Below are 22,788 nucleotides of genomic sequence, written 5' to 3' on the forward strand. Positions count from 1 at the left end.
TTCAAAATGTTCAAGGCGATGTAGCTCAAAATTGAATCACAGAAGTATACCTTAATTTATGATTTTATGTTAGGCCCGCCTCTTGTCTACGCATTCAGGTCAAAGTTTGTTTTGAGGATAGTTGCGTAAAGCGCCCCCTAATGGGCATTTCGCCCCCTGCTCGCGGAGATTATTTTAGCTAAATAGGGTGCAAAAATGTGAGTTGGTTTTGCGAAAAAATGAATCACAAAAACCTCATCCAACTTGAAATTTATTGTTGGCCTTTTTTCTACGCAATGAAAAAAAAATTCGCAGGAAACTTGCTTTGGTTGCCTCCTGGGACTGTTTTTGCTATTCTATAGGACATGAGATCCTCCCGGAAGCTCCTCAGATCCTTGCTGTGTTTTGACCGATGCTGCTGCAATTAATTTTTTTTCTCTTTAAATAGTACCAGTAGATAGATCTTCATGGGTCACCGACTAAAGGAATTGTTGTGGGCAAAAAAGAAAATCACTCTGTATTAATGCCGATAGCCTTTAAACTTGATTTTGGGGGTTATTAATACTGATATGGGACCTGTACTCAGAAGTAGGTAACATCAATGCTGATAGCCGGTCGAACAAAACAACTGAGTGTTGTTGCACACTGGACTTTACGGAGAAAGGGCGAAACATTGTGCGAGGGGTTAAATGTTTAGTTAAACAATCATAGCCTAAACGTTTTTTATTACCTTCTGGCCTTCATAAATTTGCATTTAAACAAATGTATACTGTTTTTAAGTTTAGTATTTTAGAGTTAGAACCAACTTGAGAAATCTGTTATCGAGTCGATACCAACAACCGACGCTGGCGTATTGCGTATTATGTTTCTCCAACAGCGGTCAAGCGCCCGACACGTATACCCAGCAGAAAACCTGATCAAGATTCGTGGCCAGGATATCCAGCGTTCAAATCCCGGCGTGGTAAAAAAAGTAGTGAAAAGAACATAATCAGAAAAGTATGCATATATTTTGTCTCTTATAAGTTTCAAACATTGGCTAAATACAGGATTTTTTGTATTTATGGCAAACACACTTTGCTTTGAAGCACAGCGTACTCATTTCGAAGTGCCATTATAACTGAGCTTGAAGCGGGGTGAACGTATTTCACTGTTAACATCGGATGAGACAACGGTACAACGTGAATTTTGTCGAGTAATGCTTTGAAGATGAATAGGTGCCGTTTAGAATGTGGATATTCTGTTGTTTCTGTAGTTATTGTTTATTGGGATTTTGTCATAACCGGTAAATTTTGTAATTGTTGGCACCTTTATATTTGACGTTAAAGCAAAGCCAGGTTTTTGAACAATTCGATTGGGTGATGTCTGTGTGACAAACATAGGCCAAAGTTGGATGGTCTGGGTTAGTAATTTTTGCACAAAAATCATGGAAAATACAAAATTTGTAATGTGGATAAACCTGAGACACTCTTATTGTATCATTAGTTGGAGTTTTAATATTTTTTCAATATTTTGTGTGATTTTGACAGGTTTAGTTAAAAGCTTGGTTTGAATATTTTTAACTTGTGGCATTGCATCAGCTTTTGTACTTGAAGCAACATGAGTTCCATAGGCACTGGCTATGATCTTTCAGCTGCCCAATTCTCACCTGATGGTCGGGTTTTCCAAGTTGAATATGCTCAAAAAGCAGTGGAAAACAGCAGCACAGCAATTGGCATTCGGTGCAATGACGGAATTGTGCTTGCTGTTGAGAAACTTATCACCTCAAAGCTGCATGAAGATGATTCAAATCAGAGGGTTTTCAATATCGACAAACACATTGGGATGGTTGTTGCTGGGTTGCTAACAGATGCAAGGGAGGTTGTTGAGATTGCACGGACTGAAGCCAGCAACTATCGACTTCAATATGGAAGCTCAGTTCCTCTTAAGTACCTAACTGAAAGAGTTGCTATGTACATACATGCCTACACCCTATACAGCTCTGTTAGGCCTTTCGGGGCAAGTGTGCTATTGGCATCTTATTATGATGATTGCCCTGAATTGTACATGATTGATCCATCTGGAGTTCCATTGGGGTACAATGGATGTGCCATTGGAAAGGCCAAGCAAGCTGCCAAAACAGAAATCGAGAAGTTAAATTTGGGTGGAATCTCTTGTCAGGAAGCAGTTAAAGAAGCTACGAAAATCATTTATGTTGTGCATGACGAGGTCAAAGATAAGGCTTTTCAACTGCAGCTTAGCTGGGTTGGCAAAGACACTAATGGCTTGCACAGAATGGTTCCACAAGATATGGTGGAAAGTGCGGAAGAAGCTGTTAAACAAGCAATGGAGGAAAGTGACTCTGACGAGGATTGAAGAAAATTGTCAAATAAAAGTTCACAGCTTGATTTATGTTCCATAATAACAGAGGATTCAGTTGCTCACTGAAAACATGCCATGCCAAAACATTTGCTTTTAGTGAATTAAACTGTCGCTGCTGTGCAAAATAAAGTGCATGTTTCTGGCAAACAATTAGTGTTGATATTTTTTCAATGTACTGTTTTTTTGGATTAAATAAACTGAATATCCCTGTTGTATGTTTCATCTACTTTCACTTGATGGCCCTCGTATGGAAGCGAAACAGGTTTTCTGTACTTAGGCCTCTTGGTAACATTGCTTATTATAAACAAAAGAAATCATCTGAATGACTTTTCACAGAAACTGTACAAAATGAACACAACAATAAGATGTTTTTTTTTTATTAATTTGGGAAAGGTTGAAAACGTAAGACAAAATACACACTAGTTGGATAGTTCTCTTCTTGACTTTCCACGCATCATTCTTCGAATTAATATAATTTTCTGGCTAGTGGAGCTCATTCTTTTTTTCCAGCCAAATTTTGCAATTCTTTTGTGAGTGCTTGGTATAAAATCCCTTCCTAAAAACAAACGAAAATTTCATATACACACATAGAAATGGTATAAACACATTTACATCAAACAACTTCACTAAACTAATTCTCGTTTTCATGTTTTGGGATAAACATTAGCATCATGGCAGTAATAATTGTTCAGTCAAGAGGTATGTTAGCCAATCGTCTTTCAACCAATCAAGTAAAGACAACTTTACTTTTAGTATAGGTTTAAAAAACATATTTTTCGAACTTTACCTCTTATAGTCGTCCTAACTGGCATTTTCAAGGTTGTGGAGCATGGAAGCAATCCTTTTGCTTGACAAAGAATAGAGTTTGTATTTGGTTGTTTCAAAGCAACAGAAGAAAGCAGTCGGCTACATTGTTTGACTTTTTGCAGGGCCTCCAATCTAATCAACCTCTTGAATATTGAAGCCATATAAAAAATATCGAGTGAAATTACCTCCAAATAACCCAAACACAAGCAATCCACAAAGAAACCTAGTGCGGTCGTTCATGCGTATCGAAAACAATTTTTATCATGCGTGAAGCCAATTTTTTGCTAAATTTCCGGATATTTGGCAACAATATCTTGCATTTAACTACGACTCTCAGCGAAAATACCTATTCTCCATGCTATTTGAATTTGAATTTAAATTGTTTTATTGCAATGCCTTTAGGAAATGCTTTTATTCTCACCTGGGCCAAGAAAAAACGTGAAAAAAAGTATGGACCGTTGTAGATTTCTCTTTATTCCAAGTAGAATCTGAACCTCACTTTAAACATTGTCTTTACATGGGCGACGATAAATTACTATTTTTATTCATTGCATATATTTGTACAGTGTTGCACGTTGTGCTTCAGGCATTTCGAGTTGATAGTGTGCGTGTGTTTCTTTCTTATCTTCGCTGTGAGTTGCAAGGTCCTCTATTCTCTATCCCACTGGGGTTTAAAGAAGTTTGTAGGAGAGTGTTTAGGCACAATGTGTTTCCACGCTTTATTAACTGAGTGTAGTTGTTTTGTGTGTGGTTTTAGTATTTCATATGTGCAGAAACTGACGGTGCCTATATTACGATTAAATGGCTTTCATACCTTATTAACAGAAATATTCAAAACTACGAACGTTTATAGATATATTATAATTAATGGCAACTTTTAGTTGTAGGCTCTATTCCCAAAGTAGGCAATAGTTGCTGTATTTTTTTTGTCAAGGGTGAAAAATCCTATGATAAACTTTCAGGTTTGATCAAAATGATTGATGAAGCAACTGACTTCCGCGATTTAGTGTGGAGTGATGAATCTGCACGGGTATACGGGTTTTGAGCAGTGTAGTACAACAAGCTTATAATCAACAGATTGTTGTTTGTCTTTTAACCTCTCAGGTTAGTTTTGCATTTAAACATGAGTTCGTCATTGCGAGTCTTTATCGTTTGTACTTTTTGGGCAACTGCACTCTCAGGTAAGTTTTTATACCATTATACAAATCCTAACAGAATATGCAACGTTTTCATTGTAGTTTTAAAATATGCTTGTTAAGTAAGTTACTTCGGTTGTGTATAATTAACGGTATGTTGTTTCTATTTACCTTTTTAATGAATTAGCATCGTAAGATTGTGCCTAAAAGGGTTTTTATTACAGATTTTTGGTGCAACAATGGCACTAATATCGCAACAACAAGGTTTTGCGATGGAAAGCAAAACTGCGACGGAAGTGACGAAATAAGTGGTAACGCGTCATGTCCGCTGTGTCTCGTCCCTCAAATAAGGCAGGTGGAAGACTATTTTTTGTAAATGCGGTGGCAAAAAATGCTTAGTAGAGGAAGGACCCCTAGTGGAGAATGTTGGAGAATATTGATAATCACCACAGAAATCATAAAAATCATTTCGCCTATCTAATGAAATCCAGAATTTTTTTTTGTATTTTAGCTGTACTATTTCATCACACAACAAATCTTGTCTGCTGCACCGAGAGTACTTCTGCAACGGGACGGTCACGTGTGAAGGTTTGACGCCTTGTGACGTCGGTTGTCCGAGTCATTACAAATGTCAGAACAGCAACAGGTGCTTTCCGCGTACAACTGTATGTGACGGAAACTTTAGGAACGGGTGTCCTGAAGATGATGAATGGGAAACAGGAATAGGGTTTCAGTGTGTTAGGAATGGAAAGTATTGCCGTCTTCCTCAGCAGATGTTATGGGACAATGTGAAGGATTGTGACGATGGGTCAGATCTCTGCTACAGCACGAACGTCACCGTCTACTCTCAGAGGTAAGTTATACGTAAATAAAAACTGGAGATTGTAAAAAATATTCTTCGGTTGTAAAATAGCTGTTTCCGGCCAAGTTTTCATATTCTTGATCTGTAACAAAAACGTCAATTAGATTTCATTTTCAGGTTTAAAGATTTTTTTGAAAAATATCTGAAAGGATTGATAGGAATTCTAATATGAACCGGTAAATTTTATTATTAGGCATCTTTTGGTGAAATAGTCGAGTTTACATCAACTATGTACCACGCACCTATAGCGAAAACCGGTTTAAGACCTGATTAAGCAAGTTGTTCTCGTCCTTTAAAAATAAGAGTGGGACCTTGTTAACAATGCTTTCTTATGCACAACCACAATTGTTGTATTTTGGCAGTGTACGAAACCCGGACTGGTTGCCATCTTTTATACCAAAGCGGTGCCATATCTGCTTGGACGAAAAAATGATTATTCCACGTGTAAAGGTTTGTGACGGCATAATCGACTGTGCGGATTTATCAGATGAATGCCTGTGCGAAAACCAAGTGGCAACGCTCTGCGATCACGTGCAACTTCGGACTAATCGCAAGCAAGTATTTTTCAAATTCACGTTTTGTTGAATTTTGCGCGCCGTTTTGTTAACTTGACTTTAACTTGAGTGGTTGTGATTTTATTATTTCTTGTAGTTTTGTACATACAATTTATCCTTCACCAATCAGATAGTTTGCCATTAATGTCAAAAGATAATTTAAAAAACATCCTGTCACTTTTTCTGATAAAAATGTAGAAATTCCAATGGATCTCAAATAAAATATTACCTTACAAACGTGAAAACGTTCGCCAACACGTGTTCCACTATCACATACATGCAGTCTACAGCAAACCAATCGTCGCATTCGGAATGCGAAACTGTTTTCTGAGTTACTATGCACGTGATTTTGTTTGGTTTCTTCTGATTATTTTTTGATATTTTCACAGATTACTTCACCCATGTCTCATCATCGGCCAGGTGCATTGTGGGACACCTGATGGTAAATGTGTGAATCAGAGTAAGATCTGTGATGGTGTGGCGGATTGCTCAAACAACATGGACGAAAAGTAATTAAACTTGTGCTTGGACGGTTAAGCTATTAGTGTAACTTCAAAGTTACATTATGGCAAGTGAAAATCGGAGGTTAACATTCTGTGATTTATTGCCACAAGTAAAATACATCAAATATCTTTACCTATGATAAACCACACTCACTATTTTTTGAACACAAAATTAGGAATATTTACTTTTTCGTAGTAAGTATTGGAATTGTTGTAGCCAGCAATAATTATTGCGAAAGTGTTACCGTGCTGTTGCGCAGCAAGGCGGCAGGATTTCAGCTCCATTATTTCGATCATAAGATTTACAGGCTTTGCAGCCAAGCTGGATCAGCAACCCGAAAAGTCAGAGCGAGATCTGAAAAATCAAGCTCCCGGTGAGGTTTGAACTCACGACCCTGGACTAACCAGGCCCAACGCTCCAGGAGCTCATTTTTCTGATCTTGCCCATCCGGAAAAATGGCTGGTCCTGCAATGACTCGGTTGTGAAGTCAATGAACCTTCTGCAATAATTAACTAAAGCAATTTTTGACAAAGTAATGACTAAATTGACAATTGTTGAAACAAAAACAAACGTGAGTTAAAGCTGATGTTTTGCAGATATGATTATTGCAGGGGAACTCTTTCATGTCAGGACGGACAAACGCAAGACGCAATGACGTCATGCAGGTTTGTTCTAAGTTCTGCAAATGCTAAAGTAGAGAAAACCAACCAGAAGTACTGTATTGGCGAAACTGTTAACCACCGTTACAGCAGGCCTCAACTTATAGGACAAATTGATCACTAACGCAAAGTTCTTGTCAATCAAGGATATTTACGTATGCTCTGTCATAAAACAGATAGCAAAGAAAAACAGTTTTCCAAACAATTTGAACTCCGTCAAATGGTTTTAGGACAAGGGCAGTAGCAGTTTGTACTCATATTGTTTTCAAATAAACCAGGTGTCCCATCGATGGACACAAGAGACTAATGGCGACTCTGTGTGACGGAAAAGGCGACTGCACTCTTGCGCCACCTGGCGAGTGGGTTCAACCACCAGGTTACCCAGAAGATGAGTGCGTAGCAAAGTGTCCCAATTCTACCGCAATCAAAAGATTTAATTGCACTGTTCCCATCCGCTACGGTTTTGGATTCGATACCCCTTTTACTGGAACTTGCCAAACTTACGTAAGTGTATTAACCGATGCAATGTTTTACTTAGGTTCTTGTGCATGTTTTTCAAAGCTGTGGTGCGGGCGTAGAGTTAGAAACTAAACCAGAGATTAAAGGCAGTAGTACAAAAGAACATATTAGTGCCAGTTGAAAATCAAGCACATTTTACGTCCGAAATTATTCCTTGGTCCAATGGCGCAAAACGAATTTGGCTGCCGAATTGCGTCGATGTTTGTGGGTTTTAATCCTATATACATGGAACTTGAAGTTCCCCATTTGCATATTTGTGCCTCGTTTGCGTATTTGTACCTTTTTTTCTTTTAGGGATCTAGCAACCAATTCAAAAAAAGGCTTGAAACTTCAGTGATTTTCCTTTTTAGGTGAGGCTTCCGAATGGGACGAAAACAATTGAAAGCATCACCTACGATAACGCGATCAACTGCGACGGCATTCTGGATTGTACTGCTGACGGACGAGACGAGCAAGTCTGCATTTCGCGTAATCTTCCCCAGCACTGCTGTAGAAATCGGTTCATGTGCAAAAGCGGGGAGAAGATCAGCATCCTCATGAGTCAGTTGTGTGACGGAAGAGTGGATTGCGATGACGGAACAGATGAAAGTTTGGAGAGATGCAGGCAACAATTTCGCTGCCCTTCGTTGAGTGGGACGAAGGTATTAGTTTTTACCGAATGCTTTGCATTGTCCTCAGTTTTCTTTTCGTAAAACCTTTCCCGAAATGAACAGTTCTGGTTTTTACTTGGTGCCTCCAATTGCAATGTACAGTAAGTACGGTTTTGATTTAATGACGCCATTGACCACAACTAGTAAATTTCATATGTTTAACATAAAACCGGTTTGTCAGGAAATTCCGTTGCTTTATGTACTAAAAGGTGTCCATTCCGAAACGGTCTGTATGCGACCTTATCACCAACTGCGACAATGCTGAAGATGAAATGAAGTGCACGGAGGATGGACGATTTTACTGCACAAGTGGAAATCCACTGTTTATCAAAAAACACCAAGTATATCCAAGTTTAACCCATACTTGTAGTGACTTGTTGCCATTGTACACAGTTTTTATTTTAACCCGGTTTCATCTGCATCTTTAAGTCATAATAGATTGAATGATTTGTCCTATCGTTGTATAGTTAATGCATTGTCACTTGATTTACGTTAGTTATGTGGTCGAACTTACTTTGGAAATCTGTTAAATAGATTTTGGATGGAAGAGGGGACTGCAGTGATTGGAGTGACGAATGTTCAAACCTCAAGGCAGCTTTTGCCTTGTCATCGCCTCAACAACTAATCGCCGATCCAATACTCGGAGTTATTTTATTTATCATGGCTTTTCTGGCCTTGTTCGGAAATTTGGTAAGTTTAAGTGGACTTTAGTTTGGAAAGTACCATACACTGCGAAAAATACCTCCGCTCCGTATTTCATAACCTCCAATGAGAAACAGGTATCATAGTGTAAAGCCCCTGCCTCAAAATAAGAGTATGTTTCGAATGCTAGGTTTCATTTTTAGTATAGGAACTACCTTAAACAGAAACTGGTCGCAAAAACGCTTTGTACACTCAATGGGCAGATGATATGTGATATAATGGAGCAATATGTTGAAGTACTTCTAAGGTTGCAAAATGTACGAGGATTGTTTGAACTTTTTCAGGCTGTTATCGTCGGCGAAATAAAAGAGATTAAGCGAGAATGCAAACCGATGAATAGCGAAGTTGCTTCGGTGCGGGCAAACCGCATGCTTGTGCTGAATCTGGCCGTAGCCGACTTTCTCATGGGCGTCTACCTGTTCTGTCTCGGTATTGCTTGCCTCTCGTATCAATCAAGTTACTGCTCACAAGCACTGGCATGGCTTACAAGTAATTCCTGCATAGCTATGGGAGTTCTGGTCGTGCTTTCCAGCGAGACTTCTGTGCTAACGATGGTTTTCTTATCCCTAACTAGGACACTTTCAGTATACTATGTAAGTGATAGCAGATGTGTAGACTATAGGAATGTATAAACCAAGTATCCATGGCTAAAACGGAGAAAGCACACATTTTATGACGCAATATATATTATGTTTAGTTACTACCCATTTGGACTGTGCAATATTTGCTGCACTCCAAGCACCTCAGTTACACAGATTTTCTATTTTCAGCCTATTGATTCCCTCACCAAACCAAGTATGAGGTCTGTGATGTTCATGATTGCTTTTTCTTGGATAGTTTCTTTCATACTTGCCTTTCTCCCATTGTCCAGTTACCTTCAAAACAGCTTCGTTGAGCGAGCTTTGATCGAAAGCAATCCCTTCTTTAAAACAACAGACGTTCATTTTGATGCAGTCAAGAGTTTTTCCATTAAGTTATTCACCTACTCACCCCATTTTTCCATCGAATCTGACTCAGTTTTGCAGAAAGTGTACGAGGCGACTTCGTGGAATGAATTACACAAAATTATTCCTCTTTCCTTGGACAATTACCTGCTGGTATCAACATATTTCGGGCAAGTCTGATCGATTTTGTAAAAGAGCGGTAGGAAAGAAAGTTCTGGTAAACTTCGTAAACAGTTAAATGAGCAAACCTCATCGGTTCGTTGACCCCATAAACTTGTACGGTTGTTGGATCATTAACAGGTTTAGCAATCTAATTTATTCATTTTACAAAACATGGCGTTAATCGTAACGAATAATTGCTTGCACACCAATGTAGCTTAACCTTAATTCTGTGGATTACGTTTGCAATGAACTGTAATGCCCAGCGTAACCAAACTGCATTTTTCGACCTTTTTCCCGCTAAAACTATTGACCTATAAGAATGGTAGAGCAAGTCTTTGGGTTCAACCTTCACTCACACGTATTGTCGTCAACTGAGCAAAAAACTATTAAACAACCTTTGCACCGAGCTAAAATGTAGTGTTCAATTACAGATATTACAGCGCCAATAGCGTTTGCATTCCCAACTTCTTCGTTACCCGCAACGACTGGTCGTGGAGGTTTTCGCTCTCCGTCACCATTCTCAACCTCTTGTTGTCGGTTTATTCGGCTGTGACTTTTTGCGCTCTCTTGAGAAGAGCCGAGGCGACCAGAGTTGATTCCCCGAAAACATCCAAGACACAGAAATGTGAGACGAGTGTCCGTTTTTGTATTCGTTTTAAAGATTCGTAACAAAAGCAAAAAATTACGACTATTATCGCAGCCCTTCAGCGAAAGATTATTCGACTGATTTTAACCGATTTCTGTTGCTGGATTCCTCTTTCGATCATGGTGTTCGTCAACTTCAGCGGAGTTATGATTGACAGCGTTGCATACGCAGTTGCTGCCATCGTCCTTCTCCCAATCAACAGCGCCCTCAACCCAATCTTATATTCTAATTTCATTGAAAATGTTTGGGAGAAATTTAAAAAGGGAAATAAGAATTTTTACCTGTCCTGGTAAACAAGTGCTTTCCTGGATTCATACTTTGTTAATTTTGTTTATTCATAGATTAATGTAATCCGTACATTTTCGTCAAACATTTACGTGTACCACTGAAAAGCCTTCAGCGTAACATATAGTGGTTCGCGTTGCAACAGTTGGGAACCGCTGTCGTAAAACAGGGATTTAAAACCAATCGAGAGAAATTAAAACAGAAGATAACAACGATTTTGATTTAAAAACAAATCGTTGATTTAAACAGGTTTTTAAATCAAAATTTTCAGACAAGCCTAGAGAATTTAAACAGATATACTCAAGAGCCGTTTACGGGCTAATAATCTACTGTCTTTGATAACGAAAGGAATGCATGTAATTGTCTAATAAGTTGTTATAGCTTGTAGTACTGTAATCAACATACATAATTAGTTTGCTTTGACCACCAGCTTTGCAAAGCTTTTGACTGGCAACTGTATATGTGCCTGTGCACAGGATTTATGCCACAAGTATGAGTGAAGTTTAACTGCTGGGAATATAGGGCAGCCCTTTCTTTTCAACGTGATATTGTAGTAAAAGTGCATGTACGTGTTTTTATGACAATATTACTGTAAAAAAAAAATTTGTCTTAAAGGCAAGTGTTGCGGTTATGTGTCACAAAGTCAAACAAAAAGTGCATTTAGCAGCCAACGGACTAAAACACAAAGGCTAAAATGCACATTTCTTGTTTTCCCGCTGTCGTGACTTATAATAAAAACTAGAATCGCTGAACACAACGGTAGAAGGAACCTTTAGTCATGCCACGCGTCTACAAGATAAACATACGACTTCCTCTTATGATATACCCCGAACGACAGTTGGAACTCATTACCGCGTTGTTGTGTTCTTTGCCAATAAATCCCAACAAATATTGGTTTAAAATTTTTTTGATACAGTGCTTGATTTTAAATAATCTCGACACCCCCTTCACTCCGACGAGGATGTTGTGTCAAATGACACACATATACGCGCACAAGGTTCAACCCAACATACAGGATGTTCCTGCCATATTCTATCTACAACGTGACCACAAACCGCGTGGTCCTCTGACAGATTGGGCTTGAATTTATTGCTGTGCAATCTCCTGCGAGCAGCAACAAAGTGAGGCAACCATTACGGAAAGTACGCTCGTTTTCGTTGCATCGAAAACAAATCAATGTATTGCAGGTTTTATTGAACTGGACAAAAGGCAATGTGGATATTATGGATTTGCGCTTCGGTGGTTTATTTCGTAACCTCTACAAATGCCAACGGTGAGTCGGTTCATAAATACGTTTTTGACGCCACATCGCACCTAACTATATTATCGCTTAAATGTATATTGTATTTCGCATATTGTATTGTCGCATACAATGCATTCATGAAATAACAAATAAGGTTTTAGTCTGACAGAATTTTCCTGACATGTCCGGGATGTTAAATGTTTGAATCTGCAAATGAACATGGAGCCAATAGTCATCCATAGTCACACCTAGGAGCACTGATGAGACCTTATATAGGTCGAAATAGTAGCCATCTGTATGCAGCAAAATGCTCAAATGTCCGGCATTGTTTTGCACGTCGCGTTTCGTTGCATTTTATTTGTTAGTAATTGCTTATCACCATGTTAGACTGACATCAATTCTCGAATCCAGAAATCCAGCATGTAAACATCATAACGACAGTCAGCTGATGACTAAACTTTTTTCTTAGGACTTCATATACTTTTCACTTTATGGGCGCCTGACTTGATAACCATCACGGTTTTATCGGTGGCCGCGACATTTTTTTCTTTTGTGTATTGTTCAGCATTTGAATAGTTGCTTTTTGTGCAAAATACACGTGACTGGATTTGATTTTGACACTTTATTTTCTGCAGCGTTCTTTTGCTCGAATGGTTCATCCATTGCTGTTTCAAAATTTTGCAATAATGTTCAAGACTGTGACGGAAGTGACGAAATCACATCAAACACGTCATCATGCTCAACTTGTGATCCTTACATTACAAGGTATTCAATTAAAACGTCGATCCAGGACGAGACACAAGAAACAGTTATAAGTACATGGTTTTGCATTGACAATGTTTGCAGATGCGATCAAAACGTTTTCTAATGAATTTCGGAGCAGTAATATTGGCTATATTGTTTGTCTTGAAGTTCTAAGCACTTTGAGGTCACCTTTTGCATGAATTCATGTGATTAATGTTGGCTGTATCCGGATCCGCTGTTCGCGCCTTTCAATGTAAATAGACACGTCGATGGTTCAATACAAAACCTTGCAAAACACCATGTACCGGTTCTTTGTTAAACAATTCGTTGACATAATAATTAGTAAAAATTATCTCAATAGTTGTGTTCGAAAAATGTTCTGGTAATTTATGCAATCTTCTCATTTAAATAGTGGGTCATGATTGTCATTAATAAAATATAAGTTTAATTTTTAGTTTCACAACATCGTTACTAATATTTTCTTCGTTATATTCAAGACCGGCTATTGTATACTTTTTCTTCAACTTTTTTCGCGCCGACACCGCGCTTCCTTTTTTGTTTCTGTTTTCACCAGTGGAAGTTGTAGAAACCGATGATGTTATTTTGGACTCAACACAGAAATATAAAAAAATATATTATTTAAAAATAAGCCTTTAAAAAAGTTGCTGCATCCAAGTGATTGTGCAAATTAAATTATACCGCAGCAGCAAAAATATGCGATAATACTTTTTTCTGCTTTTTTGCAAAAAATACTGGGCTAGACTTTTTTGACTCGACCGGATTTATTGAAGTTTTAAACATCTATATATTTTTTTCAGCTGTACTACTTCATCACACAACAAAACTTGTCTGCTGCACCGAGATTACATTTGCAACGGAACGGTCACGTGTCAAGGTTTGACGCCTTGTGACGTAGGTTGTCCGAGTCATTACAAATGTCAGAACAGCAACAGATGCTATTTGCGTTCTACTGTTTGCAACGGGTTTGCTTGCGATGGATGCCCCGAAGACGATGATTGGAAAAACGGAATCGGATTCAAATGTGCAAGAAAAGGCCGAATTTGCCGCCTACCTCAACAGTTGTTATGGGACAGTGTGCAAGATTGTGACGATGGGTCGGATCTTTGCTACATTGCAAACGATGGGAGGCAAGATGGAAGGTGAAACTCGGTCGTTACTTGCGTGAATTTTAACACATTTTGCATGGGTGAATACGTAATTTAACCGTTTTTAATATTATATGGGTAACAAGAAAAGCTATTCCAGTATTTTAATCAATAAAAAACATATGCACAGGGACATACGTAACAATTCTGGAGTGACGTTCAACGACAAAACCTGCACCCGTTGTTTTGACAACAGCATAATTATTCCGCGTCGCAGGGTTTGTGACGGAATAGTGGATTGTCCGGATTTGTCGGATGAGTGCTTGTGCGAGAATCAAGTTTCCAACATTTGCAATCACGTGACTCTCAGGACAGCGATCAGGTGATTGTTTTTCTGGAAGTATTCGGTGAATAAATTAACAACAACATGTTGTAGGAAAAATACAAGCCCATAAAGTTTAACTGGTGTAAAAAGCAACGGATTTTCACATTAGTAGATATCTGAAATTGTTTTGATCGCAAATAATCACTTACTTATTCCTGATTTTGTCCCATACAACCAAACTGAATGGTGTTATTGCCATTACTGTTCAGAGTTTGGTTTTGTAAAACAACAATTTGCAACAAGCTATAAATGTAAGCATCGCCATTCGGTGAATTTTAACCTACTGTTTTTAATGTCAAGTTCCCATTCATGTTCACCCGGTCAAGTAAGTTGTGGAACTGGCAACACCACCAAGTGTATCAACCAAACTTCAATATGCGATGGAATTGCTGACTGTTCGGACAATCTGGACGAAAAGTAAGTTAACCGGGTTGGTATGTTTTCAAATATTCAAATATTCTAAACTGACATGATGGAACAGGTACGCTTTCTGCAAAGGAACGTTGCCATGTTCCAAAGGATTGCTGAGTGAAGTTGGAAAGACTTGCAGGTATAGCTTGTTGTTTGTAGACAAAAATCGACCAATCCAGGAAAATGATTAGGTTTATTTTAGCATAAACGAATGCCTGAATGTTTTCAGTAAAACCTCGAATACAACGATAAACCAAATCCATTTCTTCATTTAAATAAAAATGACGTATCAATTTTAAAACGCAGGTGCCATCTCTATCCATGTCCCAGACCACCATATATTTACGCAAAACCAGTTTACAACGGGATTCTCTGCAACGGTGTGGAGGATTGCAAACTTCCCAAGTACAGTACATGGCAATTTCCTCCTGGGTTTCCAGAGGACGAGTGTGAGGCTCAGTGCCCAACCGGGTTATTCAATTGCGTTAAGAGCGCATCCGGGCAGATAGGACCAGCTTTAGGGACAATTCCATGTCTAATAAACGTAAGAATTCATGTTGTTACCTGGATTGTGTTGCACAAACTATCAAAAATTTAAAATTGTTAGCAGTGACAAAAATATTGCAATCATTTTTAATGTTTAAAAAATTACATTAATTACTTCAGGTTCAGGTCGGAAATCGGACAGTAGCGGTACCACTTGGCGTTTCGAGTATGAAGCTTTGTGACGGAATAATTGATTGTACGGGAGATGGAAGGGACGAAAGCAATTGTCCAGACAGGTGGAGTTGTTTAAAAAAGAGACTTACTTTACGGAAGTGTGGCTTACGTTTTCAAGGCAATTCGAGTCTTAAGTCCTCTTTTATCAGGAAAATAAATCTAAGCACTATTTAACATGTAGATACGACATATTTATCACGTGTATGAACTTACAGTGGATATGTATGTATACATTTTCTTGATTTGTTGATTCACATATTTTGGGCAATGAATGCTTTCCTTTATTTGAACTGTAACTGATTTAGTATTTTTTATGTGCAGATTTAGGTGCAAAAGCGGGAAATTTATGAGTATTCTGAAGACAAAAGTTTGCGATGGACGCAAAGATTGCGACAATGGAACAGATGAGCACAGAAACATTTGCCCGAAAAGATTCTATTGTTCCTCCTTACATGGACAAATGGTAAAACCACCTTTGTACCACTGGTTTCCTTATACGTGGCTTTAACGAAGTAGGCAGACACCCAGGTTTGAACATGCGAAAGTAAAATGTAAATTATATTGCGGCGGATTTTGATGAAAAGGTCTCCTGTGATTGCTCTCGTCGTACGAACTAAAATATATTAAGTCGAGTTTGTAAATTCCAAATTACCGAAAATATGAACTACGTTACATTTCAGAGCAACATTAAATTTGTTTGTTTAGGTTTCAGTTTCCTCCCAAGTTGTGTGCGATTTTGTGGTGAATTGTGATAAGGCTGAAGATGAACTGAATTGCACAGGAATAGATGGAAGGTTTTACTGCAAGAACAAGAAACCGTTGTACGTCCACAAGAACCAAGTACGTACACTTTATTTAATCAAATGACAACACAACGATGCACGCAATTCGATAAATAAAATAAAGTTCATAGAATCGGTTTTAAAACGTGGATTTATTTTTGTTTGACAATTTACTTATGACAATCATGGCAACACTAGAAAAAATATTTCACATTGCATGAAGGTTGCATTAACAACTACAGAACAATATTACATTTTATTGCCGAATTCAAAAACCGATATATTTGTTCCAAGATTAGTGCATGTATCGCTGTGTTTTAGCATTTACAGATTACAAATTATTTTGCATGTGTAAGATTATGGATGGCCACCGCGACTGCAGTGACTGGAGTGATGAATGTTCAAAGCAATTTAACACGGGTGCAAATATCTTGTCGTCACGATATGAACTTATCGCCGACCCGATATTACGAGCAATCGTGTGGATCATGGCTTTGCTTGCCTTCTTTGGAAACTTAGTATGTACCAATGCACCAAAGACTTTGCTTCTGTTGACTTAACATAAAAACTTTCAGGTTGTCATAATTGGCGAGTCACGGACTCTGAAAGCAATATTATCAGAAGATAGAGGAGCTGCCATGAGAACCAATCACATGCTCGTTTTAAACTTAGCTGTAGCCGATTTTCTTATGGCTATTTACCTGTTGATGTTGGGCATAGCAGGTGGTGTGTACAGCGGAAGTTATTGCGCTCAATCACTGTCGTGGTTAACAAGCAGATCTTGTGTCGTCATGGGAGTGTTGGTCGTGCTTTCGAGCGAGACGTCTGTGATGACGATGTTTCTACTAACTGCAACACGCTTGTATGCAGTTTATAATGTGAGTGATTAGGTTTTGTGAATAGTTTTCTAAGTTTAATTTTCGTTTATCAATTAATGCTTTATACGGTGCTTGCATGGTTATTTACCCGTTTAGAGACCAAAATCGCTATAGTTACGTCGCAATGAGTTTTGGATAGTAATCGCTCACTCCTATAGGTTCGTTCCTGATTGTGCATGTGCAGTTAACTATGCACAGTGTGCAACATGCAACTTTTTCGTCGTAATTGCTTGGTATGGTACACAAGACTTTTAAATGTGTTTTAATGTTGAAGAAAAACTCATTTTTGATGTTTCAGCCGATGTCAGCATTACAAAAGCCAAGTTTTCGATCTGTTCTTCTGATGGTCACATTTACATGGGCAATATCACTCACCTTGGCACTCATACCACTCTCGAGCTTCACTCAAAGCAGTTTCGTCGAGAAAGTTTTGATAGAAAACAATCCTTACTTCAGCAACGTGGTTGTCCACTTCGATGCGGCAAAAAACTTCACCATGAAATTGCTCACTTACTCCCAGCAATTATCATCACAGCCTGATTCTGTTCTACAGCAAGTATCAGCAATGACGTCATGGAACGAACTCGATCAGTTTCTTTACTCCAACTTTCCGCATAGAAATCTGTTGAACATTTCAAACCAATTCGGGTGAGTGTGACGTTAGACAAAAAACGCCACACATTAAAAGATACATTAAAAAACAGACAAATATTTTATTTTATCTATTGGTAGTATTTGATGTCTTGAGTGTTTAACGCTCCCCCTTTATTCACAGATATTACAGTGCCAACAGTGTATGCATCCCAAACCTCTTCGTCACTACTAAAGATTGGGCGTGGAAATATTCTCTTTCAATATCCATCATCAATTTTTTGGTGTTTATATTTGTTGCTACAACTTACACTGCAATCATTATAAGGGCCACAAAATCATCAAATAAATTGCAGAAATCCGGAGGAAAAACTACAGGTAGATTCTTGCCTTGGATTGAATCGGAAATATTTAACTAAATTATTTTACAGCTCTTCAACGTAAAGTGGTTCGTCTAATTGTCACCGATTTCTGTTGCTGGATTCCTCTTTCGATCATGGTGTTCGTCAACTTCAGCGGAGTTAAGATTAACAGCGTTGCGTACGCAGTTGCTGCCATCGTTCTTCTCCCAATCAACAGCGCCCTCAACCCAATACTCTACTCCAACTTTGTTGATAAGATTACAGAAAAATGTCGCAAGAAAGTAGGAAAGGTCCGATCTTCATCCACAAAAAGTGATCAGGTTACTCAATCTTCTCATGTCGCATCCTCCAAGGGTCGGAAGACAAGCGATCTCTGATGGAAATCTCCACCAGTCATGTTACTGCGACAGTTAAGTGCATTTTTAGAAGCCTAAAAGTGAACACAAAAACACACGTGGACTTTCTGGCTCATATTTGATGTGAGTTTTGTAAATATATTCAGTGTGTCGTTTTGCTGTTTTGAAATATTAGCCATGATGAGCATGAACAACAATAAATGTAACCTTGAATTTCTTACTTCCAAAACTTCTTTCTCTTGTTTTGATTGAATAGTTTGATCTATTCGTACAAGTTTGGCCACTATATCAAAACAGTGTGGTAATATTTCGGTCGAGCAGTGCCTAAGCAAAGGTAACGGTGCAAGCTTAACTTTCTCGTGTCAGGAAAAACCGCTACGACCCATTCTGCTCTGATGACGCTGCTACCTTTTGAAGGATATGATCACCAATAATCCCAATTAAGCTAAGGCCTTCTAAGTGAGTCAATTCTGTCATGCATGTATGCTGGAACCTAGTAACAGTTGTAAGGCTGCTGATTTTCGATACTGCCGTGTTGTGTGCGTTAAACTGTTGTTTTTACCACTTGCCAAAGGGAGTTCTATCTATTTAACACTGAATAGCACAAGCTTGTCTCTACACATGAGTAAATTTGTGGCAAATTAATACGAAGGCGGCAATAATGGAAGATCCCTGTTGAGGCAGGAAGAGATAGCAAAAGTCATGATTTTTATTTATGTGTCAAAGTCGGATCATATCGAAGGAAAATAGCTGGATGATGAAACGACATAGTTGATAAACCTACAATTACACGTGTTTTCCATATACTCGATAAAACCTCGCCCTTCCAGTGGATTAAGTTGTTTTTTTGAAGGGAAATGTTTGGCACCATGTCATTGGTAAACAGACATAAAAATCAGTTTTAATCGTGTTTGACATTTAGTGCCAAGAATAGCTTGTGGTATAAAAACCCACAATGAATGACATGTGGCTATAACTCGGTAATGATGCACAGATTTAATTTTTTTGTTCCAGGTCTTCCTTTAATATATTATTATACAAATTTTTTGTGCATAAAATGCAAAAAGAAAATGCAAAAAGAATATGTTTGACATATAGAATATATAAGTTATCAATTCTACAAGTGTGCTGTATAATTTGTGTGTGTTGCAATGCATATTCACATTTAAAAGAACTAATATAGATAAAGGCATCATTGATGTTGCTTATTCAACAACTTGGGTTGAATTTAGCGAGTTTATGCCATTTTCGCGTTCGTATCAAAAATCAGTTTTAGGCCTTCTTCCAAACTATCGTGGGACAACATAATGCGTAGTGGTTATCAGTTGTGTATTGTACCAAAAGGGCCAACATGCCATAGCATGCAACTTCGAATCAAAACTAAAAAATGCAGCTTTCAAAAAGTGTGTATTCTGTAGGCAGGTATTTGATTATCGTTTGATGGTGTTGTGGACATAGACAATTTCAGGATATGACGCAAAAAACTCGCCAATCAAGAATGGAGCAATGCGTTATAAGCAATGGAAGATTATTGTGTTTTTAGTAGGATGCAGACTAGATCGCTGTTTCTCCACAGTGTCCTAGCAGTACAGCTATGGTGTAACTTTCAACAATCTTGTCAGCTAAATAGACAAGTAAGACTTCCCTTTTGAGGTAACTATGTAGTCCCACCATCATTTGTAACAAACTAGGCGACAAACAGGATGTAAACTCGTAATTTTTCCTTTTTCTTGGCCTCACTGCAAAGTGGAAGTTGGTTAGTTAGTTGGCAAAATTGTTGTCGGTTACCCTGCTGAAAATGCGTTACACGTAAAGCTTAACAGTGGCTGATTGACTTTAAGGAGGTATTATTTTGACGAAGCAAATAACGAAGTTGATATTGACATATAGGTTAAAACGATAAGTGGTTTCAAAGGCGGAAACACTTTGCCCAGTTGTAGTTTGGTGACTCTGTAGAGTTTTAGATAAAAATAATAGGATACAAAGGAAGTGCCCGTTTAAAGGAGTAAAGTTGGGTATCAGACTGACAGGTGATTGATAAGATATAGTTGCGTAAGGTTTACTAAAGAACAATTATTCTCTCAACTTCGTTCGGTTGCGTAATTTCTCATTTCACGAAGTTACTGCACTTTATGCAATTTACAAAGCTGTGGTGGGTCGGATGACTTCGATTGCCGTTGGTTACCAACCCATGGTTTTTGGAACAACAACATTTACTATACTGCACTACATAAACGTTACATACAACAAAGTTAGTTTCTAATATATATATATATATACTCTCCCACTGACAATTGCACATGGCCTTGGTTGTTTGATTTAAATCTTTTCTTGAAATTAATTTCAAGGAATATCGAAGTTAGATGTCCACAAAATCATCCAACATCATCATTATTTTGAGTTGTAGATTAGCAAAAGACATGGAAGTATGTACAGAGAGTAACGAAACGACAACGCATAAAAGTGGATACAACTTAATATGGAAACGTCAACAACATCATGTCGATAAATATCGAGCAAAGCAATAGAAACAATGATGTTGGCAACAGTACGCAATTATCAAGATTGTAGTAATGGAACGACTTTTTTGTCCCATCGGGATTTGAACCCTTCATATCCTGTGCAAAGCATCCCAGTTTCTTCCTGGTTTTTGGCTCGCGCGCTTGACCGTTGTTGCCAATTGTTCGAGAAACTTCTTACGACTTCACAAGTTTCCCTACTCGGGGAGACACTTGTCATCTAGTGGATTTTCCGGCATCTCGATAATTTGTTGACTGCCGCATCCCATTGGTCCAAGTAAAAGTAATAAAAGCATCGCCCTCCTTGAGCTAGTATCTACAAAAATAACGTATTTTAAATGTTGTTATTCAGCATTGCAATGTCAAAAAAACAGGTACATTTTAAACTTCTTTTAAGCAGAAAACTTTTCAATAGCTGATAAAGCGTATCACGTAAAAGTGTGTAGAATCTTAGTTATAATGAATGGTTTTGTGCTCCTACCTATCAAAAATAACGATAATATTTTATTCCACATCCGCTTGACCCCTTCTTCCACCTCTCATTAAAGCTCTGTTCCTTGCATAGCGGAGGGCGTTGCTGAGACAAGTTCTTCCCGCTGATCGTGAATAACAACTAAAGGACATAATCCATCAAAATTTAAAACATCTTATATATATGTATATCATGATTTCGCCAATTGGGTGTGTTTTATCTAAAAAAAACATCCAAAGACAATGTGTCACGTATAAGGCCGTAAAAGAATTGGACATTTTGCCCAAACGATAATTTTTACCTTAATTTTGAGGTAAATTTTATATAGAAAATGATCTGCATAATACCAAATAATTGTAATTTCACAGGCGAGCTCTTCCACGTCGTCGAAGTATCGATCTAGGGCAGGGGTCTCAAACTCAAACTTCTCGGAGGGCCAAAAGGCCGCACTATAAAAACTATGCTTTTGTTACCAAAAATAATGCACAACAGGAATGGACTATAGGTAAAATGGTGTGCCGCAAAATGGTCCGAGATGCGCCGCGAAAGTTTTGTTAATTAACAATAAATTATAAAAATTTATGACACGTTGTAAAATCGCCAACTTACAAGACCAGCTTACGAAGGAACAATGGCTTCGAGGGACGAAACAATAGTAATAGCTTTCCAAAAAAGGCTTTTGCAGCTTTCTGTCTTCAAACTTTTCAATAAATGTATCACGAGCATTTTAATTGGTTTCTAAAAAAACGAATAACTTAAATGTATGATAAGCAATGTGGTGCCAATAATATGAATTTGTGTATAAGCTGCAGACAGATGGCCACTGTTTCGACTTAAAAGGTCTCATCAGTGCAGCTGGTATGACTATCAGAGGACTTTGCTGACCAAACGGCCAAGCAAAGACTTTGCTCCGTAAGGTTGCACCTAGTTTGGTGCCCAACGGATGACGGTGACTGTATAGTCACCACAAAGTGGAAGTCTTTGCTTGGCCGTTTGGTCAGCAAAGTCGTCTGATAGTCATACCAGCTGCACTGATGAGACCTTTTAGGTCGAAACAGTGGCCATCTGTCTGCAGCTTATACACAAACTTAAATGTAATTTGGAACTTAAAAGGGCCTAACGGGCCGCACAAAAAGCCTTCGAGAGCCGCGTGTTTGAGATCCCTAATCTAGAGGACCAATTTTGTCGAACTGCATCACAGGCACCCGGGTTTTGTCACGATGTACCTCGATGTTTTTGTAAAGCACTGTGGAATATGAAATTCCTACTGACTTTTGATGAAATGTTGAACAATTAAAGGCTTCAATTTAACAAAAGTTTGCACTGATTGCATAAAGCAGGCAGTGAAGTGAACTCAATTGAGCTACGAATAGAAACAATTACTTCCTGTACTCATTTCCACGCACGCAAGTTCATGCTGAACGTTTGGTAGCTTCGATGCTTTGGAAGTTG

At 38.3% G+C, this 22,788-nt stretch overlaps 3 protein-coding genes and 1 long non-coding RNA gene across 4 annotated transcripts; 3 read left to right on the forward strand and 1 right to left on the reverse strand.

The window, feature by feature from the left end:
• The first annotated feature begins 1,509 nt into the window (after positions 1-1,509).
• On the forward strand, positions 1,510-2,552 carry LOC145902289 (proteasome subunit alpha type-3-like). The gene has a single exon (XM_082990211.1). It carries the CDS (start codon positions 1,576-1,578, stop codon positions 2,329-2,331), a length of 756 nt encoding a protein of 251 aa, XP_082846337.1. The 5' UTR covers positions 1,510-1,575; the 3' UTR covers positions 2,332-2,552.
• Positions 2,553-2,698: 146 nt separating this feature from the next.
• LOC145903727 (uncharacterized) lies at positions 2,699-3,353 on the reverse strand. The gene is made up of 2 exons (XR_014402689.1): positions 3,125-3,353; positions 2,699-2,893 (listed from the first exon to the last, which is right to left on the reverse strand). It is a non-coding gene; the product is annotated as an uncharacterized LOC145903727 (long non-coding RNA).
• Positions 3,354-4,117: 764 nt separating this feature from the next.
• On the forward strand, positions 4,118-10,775 carry LOC145903036 (uncharacterized). The gene is made up of 16 exons (XM_082991125.1): positions 4,118-4,174; positions 4,249-4,325; positions 4,383-4,402; positions 4,505-4,631; positions 4,792-5,133; positions 5,505-5,696; positions 6,086-6,205; positions 6,797-6,865; positions 7,138-7,363; positions 7,729-8,019; positions 8,238-8,369; positions 8,563-8,718; positions 9,015-9,323; positions 9,501-9,844; positions 10,268-10,461; positions 10,537-10,775. Exons 1-16 carry the CDS (start codon positions 4,118-4,120, stop codon positions 10,773-10,775), a joined length of 2,895 nt encoding a protein of 964 aa, XP_082847251.1.
• Positions 10,776-11,965: 1,190 nt separating this feature from the next.
• LOC145903037 (uncharacterized) lies at positions 11,966-18,372 on the forward strand. Its single transcript, XM_082991126.1, has 15 exons — positions 11,966-12,040; positions 12,646-12,775; positions 13,573-13,914; positions 14,051-14,242; positions 14,546-14,662; positions 14,727-14,795; positions 14,963-15,200; positions 15,323-15,438; positions 15,698-15,839; positions 16,082-16,216; positions 16,515-16,676; positions 16,734-17,036; positions 17,335-17,684; positions 17,812-18,005; positions 18,059-18,372. The coding sequence occupies exons 1-15, from the start codon at positions 11,980-11,982 to the stop codon at positions 18,364-18,366; spliced, it is 2,859 nt and encodes a 952-aa protein (XP_082847252.1). The 5' UTR covers positions 11,966-11,979; the 3' UTR covers positions 18,367-18,372.
• Positions 18,373-22,788: the final 4,416 nt, after the last annotated feature.

The sequence above is a fragment of the Ascidia mentula genome, chromosome 5 (genome assembly GCF_947561715.1).
Source record: "Ascidia mentula chromosome 5, kaAscMent1.1, whole genome shotgun sequence".
Lineage (NCBI taxonomy): Eukaryota > Metazoa > Chordata > Ascidiacea > Phlebobranchia > Ascidiidae > Ascidia > Ascidia mentula.